This window comes from Myotis yumanensis, unplaced genomic scaffold (genome assembly GCF_028538775.1).
Source record: "Myotis yumanensis isolate MYYU_CA2020_CCGP unplaced genomic scaffold, mMyoYum1.0.hap1 SCAF_14, whole genome shotgun sequence".
In the NCBI taxonomy this organism is placed as follows: Eukaryota; Metazoa; Chordata; class Mammalia; order Chiroptera; family Vespertilionidae; genus Myotis; species Myotis yumanensis.
Genome location: NW_027223765.1, coordinates 58,202,005 through 58,219,531, shown reverse-complemented (window position 1 = coordinate 58,219,531; position 17,527 = coordinate 58,202,005). Strand labels below are relative to the sequence as shown.

Sequence of the window (17,527 nt, the reverse complement as noted above, 5' to 3'; positions counted from 1 at the left end):
GAGTCCCACATCTTTTTAAAATATATATATATTTTATTGAAGAACCAAGATGGTGGCATAAGGTACAGACCTGTGCGTGCTGCCTCCCACAACAACATCGAGACTACCAACTATAAAACAAACAGCCATCATTCAGAACCATGGGAAATCTGGCCCAGTGGAAGCTCTACAACTGGAAGGAAAGAAAGAAGAGCATTGAGACTGAGTAGGTTGTGCAGAGGCTCCAAGAACAAAGGTACGGAGTCGTGCGTCAGGCAGGCAGCAACTGGATGTGCGGTTTTTTTCAATCGGAAGGGGCTGCAGACTCTCGAGTGCACTGAGCTTGCTTGGGGCGGGATTCTGAGGTCCCAGACCCCTACGGGGAGAGGTGGGACGGCCTTGCAACGGGCCGGAGGTCGAGAGTGGCTGTCTCGAGGAGCTGCTCGCTGGCACTCGGGGCCGCAAGACGCGGAGTCACGGAGAGGCGAGGAGTCGCAGAGATGCCATTGCCCCTTGCTCTGCCCTGGTGATTCCCCGAGATCCCGCCCTACTCAATTTATATCCCCACCGAAGCTGTGCTAGTGGCACAAAGAGAACCACCAGCACTTTTGCAGCCCAGCCCAGCAGAATGCAGATTTCAACTCCTCGCATACATAAGGGACACACTCAAGAAGCAGAATCAGGTTCAGAGGAAGCTGGAGCCAGACCTGGCTGGGCTGGCGACGTGGAACCGCTGCACCAGCAAACGCACAGGCAGGTCCACCAGAACCAGTCTCACATGGGATGCTGGGAGACGGCAGACAGGCAGTCTGTGCACTTGGTAGAAAACGAAATCCAAGCAAGCATACCAGATATTCAGCCACCAGGAACTCCTGGAGATTTTGTGCAGCAAGGAGCCGCCCAACAAAGGACAGAATGCCAAACTTCGTGTTGCTCAGACGGCCCCTGTGAGGCTGAGACGGCCCCCGTGAGGCTGAGACAGCCCCCATGAGGCCAAGGCAGCCCCCGTGGGGCAGGGACTGCCCCCAAGAGGCTGGGACGGCCCCAGTGAGGCTGAGGCAGCCCCAGTGAGACTGGGACAGCCCCGCTGAGGCTGTGATGGCCCTGGTGAGGCTGAGACAGCACCGGTGAGACTGAGACGGCCCCTAGGAAGCTGAGAAAAATACCACATGAACTCACTCATTTATGGATAATAAGGACCATTATAGACTGATGAACAAAAATGGATACAGAGGCAGAGCAGCATTGAGCAGAATGTCAAACTACAGTGGGAACCCTGGGGAGGGTTGGGGGAGTAGGAGATCAACCGAAGAACTTATATGCATGCATATGAGAATAACTAATGGACACAAGACACTGGGGGGTGGAGGAAGCTGGGGGATTGCCAAGGGGGGTGGGGGGGAAGGAGACATGTGTAATACTCTTTGTAATACTTTAAGAAATAAAAATATATATATTTTTATTATATATATATTATTGATCTTTTACAGAGAGGAAGGGAGAGGGATAGAGAGCCAGAAACATTGATGAGAAAGAAACATAGATCAGCTGCCTCCTGCACACCTCCTACTGGGGATGTGCCCGCAACCAAGGTACATGCCCTTGACCGGAATCAAACCTGGGACCCTTGAGTCCGCAGGCTGACGCTCTATCCACTGAGCCAAACCAGTTAGGGCGTGAGTCCCACATCTTGTTCTTGCTTCATGTACACCTGCATTTTGTTGGAGAACACTCTCCACTGGTTTCCTGAGAGAAAACTCAGAGGTAAATATTTTGAAACTATACAAATCTAAAAAAAAGTCTTCTTTAAAGTTCCAATATTATATTTATACCAAAAGCAGAATTTTTTTTTTTTTCGCTTAAAGTATTACAAAGGGTATTACATAAGTGTCCTTTCCCCCCCCCCCCCCGCCCTTGACAAACCCCTACCTTCCCTTACCCACCAGTGTCTTATGTCCATTAGTTATGCTTATATGCATGCATACAAGTCCTTCGGTTGATCTCTTACTCCCCTCCCTCCTGCCCCCCAACTCTCTCTGGCCTTCCCACTGCAGTTTGACAATCAGTTTGAGGCAGCTCTGCCTCTGTATCTATTATTGTTCAAAAGTTTGTAATGGTCTTTATTATCCATGAATGAGTGAGATCATGTGGTATTTTTCCTTCATTGACTGGCTTGTTTCACTTAGCATTATGCTCTCCAGTTCCATCCATGATGTTGCAAATGGTAGGAGTTCCTTCTTTTTAACAGCAGCATAGTATTCCATCGTGTAGATGTACCACAGTTTTCTAATCCATTCATCTACTGATGGGCACTTAGGCTGTTTCCAGATCCTAGCTATGGTGAATTGTGCTGCTATGAACATCTGGTTACATATATCCTTTCTGATAGGTGTTTCTGGTTTCTTGGGATATATTCCTAGTAGTGGGATCACAGGGTCAAATGGGAGTTCCATTTCCAATTTTTTGAGGAACCTCCATACTGCCTTCCATAGTGGCTGCACCAGTCTGCATTCCCACCAGCAGTGCACAAGTGTTCCTTTTTCTCCACATCCTCTCCAGCACTCGTCGTTTGTTGATTTGTTGATGATGGCCATTCTGACAGGTGTGAGATGGTACCTCATTGTTGTTTTGATTTGCATCTCTCGGATGATTAGTGACTTTGAGCATGTTTTCATATGCCTCTTGGCTTTCTGAATGTCCTCTTTTGAAAGGTGTCTATTTAGATCCTTTGCCCATTTTTTGATTGGATTGTTTATCTTCTTTTTGTTAAGTTGTATGAGTTCCCTATAAATTTTGGAGATTAAGCCCTTATCAGATATGACGTTGGCAAATATGTTTTCCCAAGAGGTGGGTTTTCTTGTTGTTTTGTTGATGGTTTCTTTTGCTGTGCAGAAGCTTTTTATTTTGATGTAGTCCCATTTGTTCAGTTTCTCTTTAGTTTCAACTGCCCTAGGAGCTGTATCAGTGAAGAAATTGTTTTGGCATAAGTCTGAGATTTTGTTGCCTTTGTATTCTTCTAGAATTTTTATGGTTTCCTGTCGTACATTTAAGTCCTTTATCCATTTTGAGTTTATTCTTGTATATGGTGTAAGTTGGTGGTCTAGTTTCATTTTCTTGCATATATCTATCCAATTTTCCCAACACCATTTATTGAAGAGACTATCTTGGCTCCATTGTATGTTCATGCCTCCTTTGTCAAAAATTAATTGAGCATATTGGTTCGGGCTAATTTCTGGACTCTCTATTCTATTCCACTGGTCTATATGTCTGTTCTTGTGCCAGTACCAGGCAGTTTTGAGAACAGTGGCTTTGTAATACAGTTTGATATCTGGCATTGAGATCCCACCTACTTTGTTCTTTCTCAGGATCGCTGCAGCTATTCGGGGTCTTTTTTTATTCCAGATGAATTTTTGGAGAGTTCGTTCTAGATCTTTGAAGAAGGCCATTGGTATTTTAATGGGAAGTGCGTTGAATGTATAGATTGCTTTGGGTAGTATGGACATTTTAATGATGTTGATTCTACCAATCCAAGAACATGGTATGTTCTTCCATCTGTTTATGTCTTCCTCTATCTCTTTTTTCAACGTCCTGTAGTTTTCTGAGTAGAGGTCTTTAACCTCTTTAGTTAAGTTTATTCCTAGGTATCTTAATTTTTTTGGTGCGATGGTAAATGGGATTGTTTTTCTAATCTCTCTTTCTGAAAGTTCACTATTGGTGTATAGAAATGCCTCAGATTTCTTGGGGTTAATTTTGTATCCTGCTACATTGCCAAATTCATGTATTAAGTCTAGTAGCTTTTTGATGGAGTCTCTAGGGTTTTGTATGTATAATATCATGTCATCTGCAAATAAGGACAGTTTTACTTCCTCTTTTCCAATTTGGATGCCTTTTATTTCTTCTTCTTGCCTAATTGCAATGGCTAATACTTCCAGTACTATGTTGAACAGGAGTGGTGAGAGTGGGCATCCTTGTCTTGTTCCTGTTCTTAGGGGAAATGGTGTTAGTTTTTGTCCATTGAGTATGATGTTGGCTGTGGGCTTGTCATATATGGCTTTTATTATGTTGAGGTATGATCCTTCTATTCCCACCTTTCTGAGAGTTTTTATCAAAAATGGGTGTTGGATTTTGTCGAATGCTTTTTCTGCATCAATTGATATGACCATGTGGTTTTTTTCTTTCAATTTGTTTATGTGATGTATCACATTTATTGATTTACGGATGTTGTACCATCCTTGCATCTCTGGGATAAATCCTACTTGGTCATGGTGTATGATCCTTCTGATGTACTGCTGGATCCGATTTGCTAAGATTTTGTTGAGGATTTTGGCATCTATGTTCATGAGGGATATTGGCCTGTAATTCTCTTTCATTGTGATGTCTTTACCTGGTTTTGGTATTAGGGTGATGCTGGCTTCATAGAATGAGCTTGGAAGTGTTCCTTCCTCTTGAATTTTTTGTAGTAGTCTGAGGAGGGTAGGTTTTAGTTCTTCCTTGAATGTTTGGTAGAACTCCCCTGTGAAGCCGTCTGGCCCTGGGCTTTTGTTTGCTGGAAGCTTTCTGATGACTGCTTCAATTTCTTCCATAGTTATTGGCCTATTGAGGTTTTTAGATTCTTCCTGATTGAGTTTTGGAATGTTGTATTTTTCTAGGAATTTGTCCATTTCCTCCAGGTTGTCTAGTTTGTTGGAGTAGAGTTGCCCGTAGTATTGTTTAACAATCATTTGTATTTCTGTGGGGTCTGTTGTTATTTCGCCTCTACCATTTCTGATTTGGTTTATTTGGGACCTTTCTCTTTGCTTCTTGGTGAGCCTGGCGAGGGGTTTGTCAATCTTGTTTATCCTTTCAAAGAACCAGCTCTTGGTTTCATTGATTTTCTGTATTGTTTTTTTGGTCTCTATGTCATTGATTTCTGCTCTAATCTTTATTATCTCCTTCCTTCTGCTCACTCTGGGCTTTTCTTGTTGCTCTCTTTCTAATTCTTTGAGTTGTAGAGTTAGATGATTAACTACCATTTTTTCTTGTTTTTTGAGATAGGCCTGTAGAGCTATAAACTTCCCTCTCAGGAATGCTTTCATTGTGTCCCAGAGGTTTTGGATTGTTGTGTTTTCATTGTCATTAGTGTCCAGGATGTTTTTAATTTCTTCTTTGATGTCATCGGTAACCCAATCAATATTTAATAACATGCTATTCAGCTTCCAAGTGTTTGAGTATTTTGGGTTGTTTTTATTGTAGTTTATTTCTAACATTATGCCATCGTGGTCTGAGAAGATGCTTTTTATGATCTCAATCTTCTTGAATTTGTGGAGACTTTGCTTGTGACCCAATATGTGGTCTATTTTTGAATATGTCCCATGAGCCCCTGAGAGGAATGTATATTCCGCAGCTGTGGGGTGTAGAGTTCTGAAGATGTCAATTAAGTCCATCTGATCTAGTGAGTCATTTAGGATTGCTGTTTCTTTGCTGATTGTTTGTCTAGCGGATTTATCCAGTGATGTCAGTGGTGTATTAAAGTCCCCTACTATGATTGTGTTATTGTCGATATCTCCCCTGATATCTTCCAGAAGTTTTCTTATGTATGTGGGTGCTCCTGCATTTGGTGCATATATGTTTACCAGGGTTATATCTTCTTGTTGTATTGATCCCTTTAGTATTATGAAGTGGCCTTCCTTATCTCTGGTTATGGCCTTCACTTTGAGATGTATTTTGTCAGATATAAGTATTGCTACCCCAGCTTTCTTTTCCTTTCCATTTGCGTGAAAGATATTTTTCCATCCCTTCACTTTCAGTCTGTGTGAGTCCTTTCCAATGAGGTGGGTCTCTTGTAGACAGCAGATGTATGGGTCATGTTTTTTTATCCATTCAGCCACTCGATGTCTTTTATTTGGAGCATTTAGTCCATTTACATTTAAAGTTATTATTGAAAGGTACTTGTTTGTAGCCATTTCTTTTTTTGTGTGTGTGTGTGGCTGATTTCTTTCTGAGCTTGATATTTCTTCTTTTACACCAGTCCCTTTAGCATTTCTTGCATGGCTGGCTTGGTGGTGATAAACTCCCTTAGCCCTTTTTTGTCTGTGAAGCTTCTTATTTCCCCTTCAATTTTGAATGATAGCCTTGCTGGATAGAGTATTCTTGGATTCAGTCCTTTGCTTTGCATCACTTTGTAGATTTCCGTCCATTCTTTTCTGGCCTGATGTGTTTCTGTTGAGAAATCATTTGATAATCGAATGGGAGATCCCTTGTATGTTACTTTCCGCCTCTCTCTTGCAGCCTGTAAGATTCTCTCTTTATCCTGAACATTTGCCATGGTAATTATGATGTGTCTTGGTGTGGGTCTTTTCGGGTTCACCTTGTTTGGGACTCTCTGGGCTTGTGTGACTTTTTTCTTCCCCACCTCAGGGAAGTTTTCTGATATTATTTCTTCGAATAGGTTTTCTAATCCATGTTCATCTTTCTGTTGTTCTGGCACCCCTATTATTCGTATGTTGCTTCGTTTCATGTTGTCCCAAAGTTCCCTTAGGCTCTCCTCCTGTCTTTTAATTTTTTTCTCCATTTGCAGTACAGTTTGAGTGTGTTTTGCTTCCTTGTCTTCTAATTCACTGATTCGGTCCTCCGCTTCTCCCAGTCTACTGTTGATACTTTCAATGGTGTTTTTTATTGCAGCTAAGTCGCTCTTCATTTCTTCTTGGGACTTACTTAAGTTGTTGATTTTTTCATCTGTTTCTTCTAGCTTCTTGCATACGTAGTTGAGTTTTTCATCTGTTTCTTCTTGCTTCTTGAACATCCGGTGCATGTACTCTAGGAACCTTATTCTGAATTCTTTTTCCGTCATGTTGCATATCTCTGTCTCACTTAGCTGCTTTTCTGGCGAGTCCTCCTTTTCTTTCCTTTGGGGGTTTCTTTGTCTACCCATGTTTGATCTCACTGACATTACTTGTTGTTGAATCGTTCAGTGGCCGGACCCTGGGTGGCAGTGGCTGCTCCCTGGGTGGCAGTGGCTCCTCGGTCTGTGGTTGCTCCTTGGGCGGTTGTGGTAGCAGCGGCTCCTCTGTTGATAGCAGAGCCTCTGATGGGTGCTGTTCACAGTTGTGGTGGCTCTTCTGGCTGGTGGAGGGTGGCTTCAGACTCAGCAACTGTTCCCCAGGCAGAGCGTGTGGTGATCAGGAAGCCGCTGTTGCTTGAATCTGTTGCGTTGATTTAGAGGCACAAAATACAACACAACAAGGCACAACGTACCAGGCACTGAACACTATTGTATTTACAATATTACTAACCCCAAATAAAGGTGGCCACCCGAGCTAAGAGAGTTGGGAGGTAAGGGGGAAAGAAGAGAAAAAGGTAGAAGAGAAAAAAGCAAGAAAGAAAAAAAGGAGTGCAAAAATGAGATTGGAAAAGGGAGGGGAAAAAGAGGAGGAAAAAAAAAAAAAGAAAAAAAAGAAAAAAAAAAAAAAAAAAAAAAAAGAAGAGAGAAAAGAGAGTGAAGTGTAAAAGGGGGAGAGACTATTTATGTGAGGAGGAAACTCCTATAGGACCGCCACTAATACCAACAAATTGCAGCAACAGATTCCTGGAGATGAATACAAACTACAAACAACCAATAATATCAAGCGACGCAAGGGGACAGAGAAGCGCAGAAATAACCGGGGGGGGGGGGGGGCGGGGAGAGGGAGGGGCAGGAAAATAAAAAGAATAAGCAGTCTAACCTTACAAACAATCAAAAAAAGAAGAAGAAAAAAGAAAAAAAAAAGAAAAACAATATACTCGTCAATCAGGCAAACAACGATAAAACAATAGAGAGAGAAAAGAAGAAGAAGAGAGAGAGGAAAAAAAATGGATAGTGAAGGAAGATAAGGGAAAGGTGTGTAAGGATTTAGAACAGGGGATTGGACGTAGGATATTTAAGCAGGGTTAAATTTTGACAGAGGGTAAAAAGAATAGGGAAGATCTAAAGCTGGAGTAGGGTAAGAGAAACAGGACAGCAAAAGGGAAAAAGTGGGGAAGATTGCTTAGCACAGAGGCAAATTGAGGTAGAGAAAAATGTTGCTAAAGGAACGATGAAAATAGAATGGAGAACATTAGTCCCAAAATAAAATAAAGACAAGATAAGATGACACTTTAAAAACTGGTAAAATGGTAGCGGTAATAATACTAGTTAAAAATAAAAATGTAGTAGCTGAAAGGGCAAAATCGGGTGATGGAGAAAAAGAAAAATGAAAAAAAAAAAAAAAAAAAGAAAAGAAAAAAAAAAAAGAAAAATGTTTTCTTAGTTAAAAGGAGAAAAAGTAATTTAAAAAAATAAAAATAAAAATGTGCATTAATGCAGGTGCTTCAGATCTTCTACTCTTCTTATTGGCACGCCCGGAATTCAGGAGAATGTTGACTTTCTCTCTGATACACTGCTCCTCCTTGTTGCAAGCCACAGTCCTTATTGCCTTATCTGTATTTACATAGGAGTCAGTTCGTGGCTCTGCCTCTGGGTGGCAGTGTGTCTGGGTTGACCTCCGAGGTTATAATTTCTCTCCGACCAGTTCTCTATTGTACCTGAACCAGCTCCGCCCAGAGGTGGTTCCCTCGGCGCCACTCCCAGCTCTGTTTCCCAGGCTCCCCAAAAACAATCTTCCCCTACAAGCTCTGCTAGTGACCCCAACTGGGCACTCACATGCACTGGGCTCAACAATCAAACTCACAGAAGTAAGAGGAAGTGTGCAAACTAGAGCCTGGGAAGCTGTTCGAACTCGCAGGGTTCCACCCTCCAGAACCGCGCGGAGTGTCTGCGCGCGCTCAAGCCCCTGGCATCAACAAGTAGCCGGTTATCAGGGAAACTCTGAGGCAGCCCTCATGCATCCAGTCCAACTATGGGCTCATTTATAGTGTTACCTTCTGGCAGCAGCCCTGCGGGAGCCCTCCCCCCTTGCAAGACACGCTGGCCTCTATAGGCACGGATTTTGGAGAGCGCGGATTTTGGCGGACGCAGATTTCCCCCTGCGCCTGTGCGCGCGTTCCTCGCTCCAACCTGAACTGCGAACCGCACCTTTGGGGTAAGTCTAACCTTTCCGTGGAGGGGTGCAGGTCTCCCCTTGGCTCTTGCAGTCGCGCTGTTTGCGAATCGTTGCCTCCGGGTCAGTAGCCGATCTCTAGATGCCGGTGAACGCTGCCTGAGATGGCGCGGTCTCGCCGCTGCGCTGGCGCCCAGGGGGAGGTTTCAGCCTCAATCTCTAACCATCCGCATTTTTTAGGAGTTTTCTGTCTTTCCTGGCTGCAGACTGTCTCTCAGCTGAACCTCCCCAGCTTGATCGGGCCGATTGTTACCCGTTTCAGCTGCTCGCCCCTATCTGGTCCGGGACAAAGCACCAACACGTCTGTCTAAGCCTCCGCCATTTTCCCCTCAAAAGCAGAATTTTTTTTAACTTTCCTGGATTTAAAGAAGCTAACTTATCAAATGTATACATATACATGCATATATACTCATTGTGATAATGCTGATTTATAACTTTATGTAAGTTTCCGGAATGCAACATTATAATTCGACATTGTACTCACCACAAATAAAACCTAGTTCCCAGCCATCACCATACAATTGACCTCCTTTAGCTATTGCATCCTCCCTCCAGGTCTCCTTCCCCTCTGATAACCACTTATCTGTTGTCTGCCTCTATAAGTTTATCTTTTGGATTTTGTTTGTTTGTCTTATTTTTGGTTTTATATTCTACACTAGAGGCCCAGTGCACAAAATTTGTGCACTGGAGGGGTCCCTCAGCCCGGCCTGTGCCCTGTCACAGTCTGGGACCCCTCACCAGCAGTCGGACATCCCTCTCACAATCCGGGATCCCTCACTCCTTACTGCCCGCCTGCTCGCTCCCTACCACTCAGCTTGTTGCTCCTTAGCACTGCAGCGGAGGTGGGAGAAGCTCCCACCACCACCTCTGAGCTCTCCAGCCTGATTTCTGGCTGAGTGGAACTCTGTCCGTGGGAGCTCACTGAGCATCGGGGGCAGCTCCTGCATTAAATGTCTGCCCCCTGGTGGTCAGTGTGCATCACTGCAACTGGTCTTTCTGGTCGTTCTGCCATAATGGTTGCTTAGGCTTTTATTATATAGATATGAGTGAAATAATATGGTATTTGTCTTTATCCATCTGACTTATTTCCTCAAGATCCATCCATGGTGTCCAAATGTCAGGATTTCACCTTTTTATGGCTGCATAGTATTCTATTGTATAAGTGTACCACATACATATACACTTAGGTTGTTTCCATATCTTGGCTATTGTAAATAATGTTGCAATGAACACAGATGTGCATGTATCTTTAGAAATTAGTGTTGAAAATGTTTTTATTCTATCCATACACTTGATTTGTAGTTGGCTGGGTATGGAATTCAAGGTTGGAAATGATGAGTTTTAAAGGCATTTCTCTAGTATTTTAGCAATTTCCCTATTACTATTGAGAAGTCTGAAGCCCTTCTGATTTTTGATCCCTTGGATGTGAACTGAATATGATCCTCTTTTTATTCCTTCTGTTCTAATAGTTGTATTTGTTGAACTCCTCTATTGAAATTTTCAGTGCAGTTATATCTTCAGCTCTATGATTTCTGTTTGCTACTTTCTTACATTTTATCTTTGTAGTAAATTTTATTTTGTTGTAAATTTCACTTTGTTCATACATTATTCTCTTGACTTCAGTGGCATCTTTATGACTGTAGTTTTGAATTCTTTATCAAATAAAGTACTTACCTCCATTTCATTAAAGTCTATTTTTTAGGTGGGTTATATTTGGAATATATTCTTGGTTTCTTCATTTTTTTTCTTTGTCCCTGTACATCAGATAAAACAGCCATCTCTCCTACTCTTGAAAAAATACTTTTATGTAGAAAATGAACCTTTTGATCAGCCTGGCCCAACCTCCTGGTTATCTCTCAAACGTCTGTGATTGTACAAACCACCTTCTTTGCTCTGATTGACTCCAGCAGTTGAGGATGTGCCAAGACCCATTTTGATGTGTCTTGTGGCCCGATGTGTAGGAGGCCTCCAGCTAATTTCCAGATTTCCTCAGAGGGAATTCCTCTGTGTGTATCTGCAGGTTTGCTGTGTCTATGGGAGGAGGGGAGTTCAGGAGGCCTCTATGTTGCCATCCTGAAAGTTCAAGTCGTTTTGCTTGATGCAGTAGATCTTTTTTTTTTTTCATATATGATAGTCTTTTGGTGGGTTCCATAAATCTGGGAACTGGTGTCTTCTTTGGAAAATGTTCTTAAATTACTTTTACTGTTGATTTTTTGTCAATTATGTTCTCTATTCTCTCTTCCCAAAGTCCCTATTTTTTTATCCTCACTCGAGAATATGTTTTTATAGATTTTAGAGAGAAAGGAATGGAGAGAGAGAGAGAGAGAGAGAGAGAGAGAGAGAGAAACATCAATCAGCTGCCTTCTGTACCCAACCCAACCTGGGATCAAACCACAACCTAGGCATGTGCCCTGACTGGAAGTCAAACCCACAACCTTTTGACAACACTCCAACCAACCCGGCCATACCCCAAAGTCCTTATTTGTTGAGATGTTGGACTTATCCTCTAACTTTCTGATCATTTTATTGACATTATTGAATTAGTTTTTATTGTTTCTTCTTTTAATTTTACTTTCACAAAGATTTCCTCAGCCTTTTCTATCAATTATTCTATTTCTGTTATCATATTTTGAATTTACAAGAATTTATGTTTAATCCTGTTTCATATTTTTTACAGAATCTTGTGTCTTCATATATTATCTTCTTTTATTTCTGAGGGTACTAGTGATAATTTCTTTAGAAGTTTTATTCATTGTATATATATTGTTTTCTCTATAAGTTGATGTTTCCCCTTTGTTTTGATGGCTGTCCTATTAGGGGGATTCTTCAAATTTCTAGTGATTGCTGATTTCTGTTAATATTTAAGAGCTGTTTGTAAAGGAGAAAAGAGAGAAAGAGAGCAAGAAATTGAAAATCTTTTTGAAAAAACTTCCCTAATTTGGTCAAGAAAATAGACATACAATTCCAGGAAGTGCTAAGTCCCAAACAAGAGGAACCCAAAAAGACCTACACCAAGACAATTAAAATGCAAAAGGTTAAAGACAAAGAGAAACCCGTAAAAGCAGTACAAGAGCCCTAACCGGTTTGGCTCAGTGGATAGAGCGTCAGCCTGCGGACTCAAGGGTCCCAGGTTCGATTCCAGTCAAGGGCATGTACCTTGGCTGCTGGCACATCCCCAATGGGGGGTGTGCAGGAGGCAGCTGATCGATGTTTCTCACTCATCGATGTTTCTAACTCTCTATCCCTCTCCCTTCCTCTCTGTAAAAAAAATCAATAATATATATTTTTTAAAAAGCAATACAAGAAAAGCAGTTAGTTGCTTATAAGGACTGTCAGCTGATTTCTCAACAGGAACTTTGCAGGCTGGAAGGGATTGACAAGAAATATTTAAAGTTATGAAAAGCAAGGACCTTACAACCAAGACTAGTCTACCCAGCAAAGATCTCATTTAGAATCAAAGGGCATGTAAAGAGTTTCCCAGACAAGAAAAGCTAAAGGAGTTCATCACCACCAAACCAGTGTTACATATAATGTCAAAGGGTCTTCTTTTAGAAGAAGAAGAAAAAATATTAAAAATATGAACAATAAAATAAATATACATCTATCAACAATTAAATCTAAAAAAAATAAACAAACAAGCAGAACATAAATGGATTCATAGATACAAAAAACATTTGCCAGATAGGAGAGAAGCTGGGGGGATGGATGAAAAAGGTGAAAGAATTTAGAAGTACAAATTGGTTGTTACAGAATAGTCATGGGGATGTAAAGTACAGCATAGAGAATGTAGTCAATAATATTCTAATAATTACGTATGGTGTCAGATGGATATGAGATTTATTGGGATGGCCAGTTGGTAAGTTATGTAATGTCTAAGCAATGAGGTATACACCTGAAACATATAATAATGTATGTCAACTATAATAGAAAAATTTTTTTAATTATTAAAAAAAGAAAACTTGCCCTAACCGGTTTGGCTCAGTGGATAGAGAGTCAGCCTGTGGACTGAAGGGTCCCAGGTTCTATTCCAGTCAAGGGCATGTACCTTGGTTGCGGGCACATCCCCAGTAGGGAGTGTGCAGGAGGCAGCTGATCAATGTTTCTCTCTCATCGATGTTTCTAACTCTCTATCCTTCTCCCTTCCTCTCTGTTAAAAAATCAATAAAATATTTTTTTTTTAAAGAAAACTCTTAGGACAAATTTATAGGTCAAGGCTATAAGCAATTGTATCCTTTTTCTCTTGACTATATTATTCCCTATCTCCTTCCTTGTACATAGATGCTTGTACTTGAGGCAAGTGCTGGGAGCCAGAAAGACACCAGACATTATTATAATCTTGTAACTTACTGAAACTTGGTTAAAAAAGCCTTTCTCCCTAGGTGAGGCCTGTAAAGTGCCTTACCTTAACCTAACTCACATGACCAAGTATCTGCAGACTCTCCAACCGGTGATCTCTGTCATATTTTACATATCTCTAGGATCCCCAGTGGAGTACATTATTGAGGGCATAGGTCTTTGTAATCAAATAAGCACAGTGTGTAATGTAAGACATAAATCCATTATAAACATCTCACTAATTCTTATTAAGTGGGGAAAAAGTGATGTGAATTCATGAAACTCAATTATTTCCTTTACTAATGGAAAAGAAAAAAGTCCTCCAGGATCGATTTAATTAACATTTTTTTATTTGCAATTGGCAGATTGTTTTAAATACTTTAAGCTTCTGAATTACCTGCAGCTTGGAGGGCTTAATTGAGCTATCTGAAGTTCAGTGTGCACAGTAATGGTCTTGCTCTCAGGACCATTCTTCACAGAACTAGAAAAGTAAATGTCCATTGATATTTAGGACTTCAGATATCCTGACTTGCTGAGACTTAGATTCCAGTGATTGCACTTGAAAATCATGAGTTGCAAAGTCTTGTGCTCTGATCATTCTCATAGTAAAATCTTACCTGAGACGGGGTTTCTTCCACAGGTGTAAGGTAGGTTTTCCCTTCAGAAAACGGGTAAGACTGTGCTTCTCAGTCAACTGTCCGACCGCCTACAGAATGTTTACACTTTAGGGCTTCTGTCTTCTCTGTGCTGCTTTAGCAGCACACCTGATTTGGTTTTATAGAGATGAATTTCAAGGAAAACATCACCTAAATTTTATTTCAAATTACATCTCTCTGATGTCCAAAAATGTCAAGTTCATAATCTGCTATTATGAGATGACTCATAAAAGAGAACTGTCCTGTCAATCACAATCTCTATTATTTTTAAGGACCTCTAGTTTCTATTACAAAAGCAGAATGCCAGAACCCATTTGTCATTGAAAATTGAACACTTACATAGCTGGATGAATGAAAACCATGATGTGGTAGGTTTGTTTTTTTAATTCAAGGTCAGGGAAAAAATGTGTTGCTCGGTTTGAGAGACAATTTTCCAACAGTAAATACAAAATGAAGACAATAAGCAGAAACCTAACAACTTTTTTCTCACCTTCTTAAATGGTAGTTTTAAAATCACCAACCTAGAGATTTAGTGTCAATCTGAGGTTGTTTTTTCTTACCCCCATTTTAATACATTTAATCCCTTCTGACAACAAATATAATCCCATCTGGCCTTGTTCTTCTCACAGGTTCTGTGTAAGAAATGCTAAAAACCCCATCTGCCATTTAGGGTTTCAGACCAACAGATGGTAAGACTTCCCTTTGTGGATGCCTCCCAGGCACCCCAAAATCAAAATATGACTCACATTCATCTCCCCTGTTACCAAAACAGATTTTTCTCTAGACTCTCCCATCTCTAAATATCACCACCATTCACTTAGTAGACTGAACCATAAGAAATGGCCCTTTTTTGTAGGTCATAAATAGCTGAATATTGGCAATTTCAAACAGATAAACCTTTTCAGATCAGAAATCTGGGTGAAATCCCTCTTACCTCACTTCCCTTCAACTCTTACAACAAACCAGTCATAAAAACTTATAAATTCTATTTCTCACGTAGGTTCTAAATCCACCTCTAAAGCAACCATTATAGCACAAGTCATCATTCATTGGCCTCAGCAATCAATGAGATTCATCCAGCTAAGTAAGTGTGCAATGACCAGTGTGTCCTCTTTAAACCACACGTTAGATCATCCCACTTCTATGCTAGAAACCAGTCCACAGCCCCTCTCTGCCCTGCACACAGAGCAGACGCTCAGCGGGGCCTCCAGAGCCCATAGCTCTGCCCTTCAGTCCCACCTCACTCTGTTTTCTGGTTATTTTACTCTTTTATTTTCTTACTATGTTCCTTAATAGTCTTGGTTTTGATATAAGTTCAGTAATTTTTCTATTTAGTATTTTTAAAAATGAAATTGAAATTACCTTAAAAATTCAAAATCAAAAGGCTGCACCAAAACTCTGAACCTTTTCTGAATTATTCCCTAGCCTGGCTATATCTAGTGGTAGTTACTATTATAAGAAAAAATAACAATAATCAAAGCTAATATTTACTGAGGATCAAGTTGACAGAGCAAATTGAGGTTCAGAACAACAGGGGAGCTATGAGGTTTGCAGAGCTAGTAAATGGTGTGCATCAGAAAGACCCATCATTCAAAGCATGCTTTGGATGCTCTTAGCCCCTCAATCTTTAGGAAAGACAACCTTTCAAACTCAGGGACCCTCTCTCTACACCATGAAGACTAAGAGCAGTGACTACAGACAGATCCAAGAGACACATTTTTAGCTGTAAAATGCCTCTAAATGTGCTCCGGTTAATCCCACTCCGTTTCCAGGGGCAACTCTCTCTCAAGCGGCACTTCATTGAAACGGGGTTCCTACCGGGAGGAAGAGTCTCTGGGCAGCACAGGGTTTGAACAGCTTCCTCCACTCCTGGGGGTTTCCCACAGAAAATGTGATGGGGTAGATTCTGTGGACAAACTTCTCCGTATACGAGTCAGGCCACTGCTGTAACTGAAAAACATGAAAGTCAAGGGGAGGGTGATCAGATCCCCAGAAATATGGAAACCATCTGGAGCTTCTGAATGGTCAGATGGAATGTATTCCAGAAACATACATAAAAAGTCTAACTTTGTCACCACTTTCGATGCTCCCTGGGGAAAGACCATTGCTACTTCCAGAGGTGGCAAGGTGACAGGAAACACGTGAACATGGTGAGGACAGTACGAATGGAATAAACTTTCAAGAGGGAAATTGGGAAAGTGCTAAGGACAAATCCTCAAAGACAAAGATACAGAATTTTTACCAAAACCTATTTTGATAGGAAAGAAAAACCACATACACACTTGGGAACAAATTAAATGCTCCTAATTCATTATGATAGAAATATGCAATGGACTACTATACAGTTAGAATGAAGTAGATCTATATGTGCTGACATGAAAATAATGGTTATGATATTTAGTTAGGTTTTAGGAAAAGTGAGAGAGCAAGATATTGAAAACCTATTTGAAGAAATAATGACAGAAAACTTCCCCTAACTGGTGAAAGAAATAGACTTACAAGTCCAGGAAGCACAAAGGGTCCCAAACAAGAGGAACCCAAAGAGGCCCACACCAAGACATATCATAATTAAAATTCCAAGGGCAAAAGACAAAGAGAGAATCTTAAAAGGAGCAAGAGAAAAACAGTTAGTTACCTACAAGGAAGTGGCCATACATTTTAATAGTTGAAAAAATAAAATCAAGAGTAATATTTTGTGATGTGAAAAATCACATGAAATTTAGATTCCAGTGTTTATAAATAAAGATCTTATTGAAACACAGCCACACCCATTTGTTTACATGTTTCTACGGCTGCTTCCACAGTAAAAGCAGAGGTAAGTGACTGAGATGTACAGACTACAGAGCCTGAAACAGTTGCCAGCTTGTCTCTCACTGGAAAAGTTGGTCAGGCCCTATTTTAGAAGTAATTCAGTCTAAGTATCAGTTAGACAAGAGAGAATGAAGGATCTGATCCTATTTCTGATGTTAACATGAAAAAAGAAAAATAACTAAATACACCAGAACTGTTGTCCCTGAGCATTTTTTTTCATTTACAATTTCATGACTTCTTTTCTAATGTATATATACTGCTTATATAGTCATATAAAAGTTTTCAAAAAAAGACAGATTATTGGGAACACTTTAAATCTGTAATGTTAAGATGGCTATTTGGGGAGAAACCAAGATGGCGGCATAGGTAAACACCTGAAATTGCTGCCTCGCACAACCACTTCAAAAATACAACTAAAAGACAAAACAGATATCATCCAGAACCACAGGAAAGCTGGCTGAGTGGAAATTCTACAACTAGAAGGAAAGAGAAAAGCACACTGAGACTCAGAGGAGGTGCGGAAGTAAAGTGCAGAGGTACTGAGGCGCGTACACTCAGAAAGTGCTGGCAATGGAGGACACCGGTGTCTTTTTCAATCGGGAGGGAGTCTCAAGCTCCCCACTGCTCTGAACTCCAGTTCCGGGCGAGTCTCTGGGGACCCAGACCCATACGGGGAGAAACTGGACTGTCTGG

General features: G+C 40.9%; 1 protein-coding gene across 1 annotated transcript in view; it reads right to left on the bottom strand.

Annotated features, from left to right (window-relative positions):
• The window catches only part of GXYLT2 (glucoside xylosyltransferase 2), a 170,142-nt gene that overhangs the window by 88,785 nt on the left and 63,830 nt on the right, over positions 1-17,527 (bottom strand). The window contains exon 3 of the mRNA XM_070433587.1: positions 15,842-15,973. Coding sequence (XP_070289688.1) covers positions 15,842-15,973 — 132 coding nt within the window. The remainder of the gene's footprint in view (positions 1-15,841; positions 15,974-17,527) is intronic.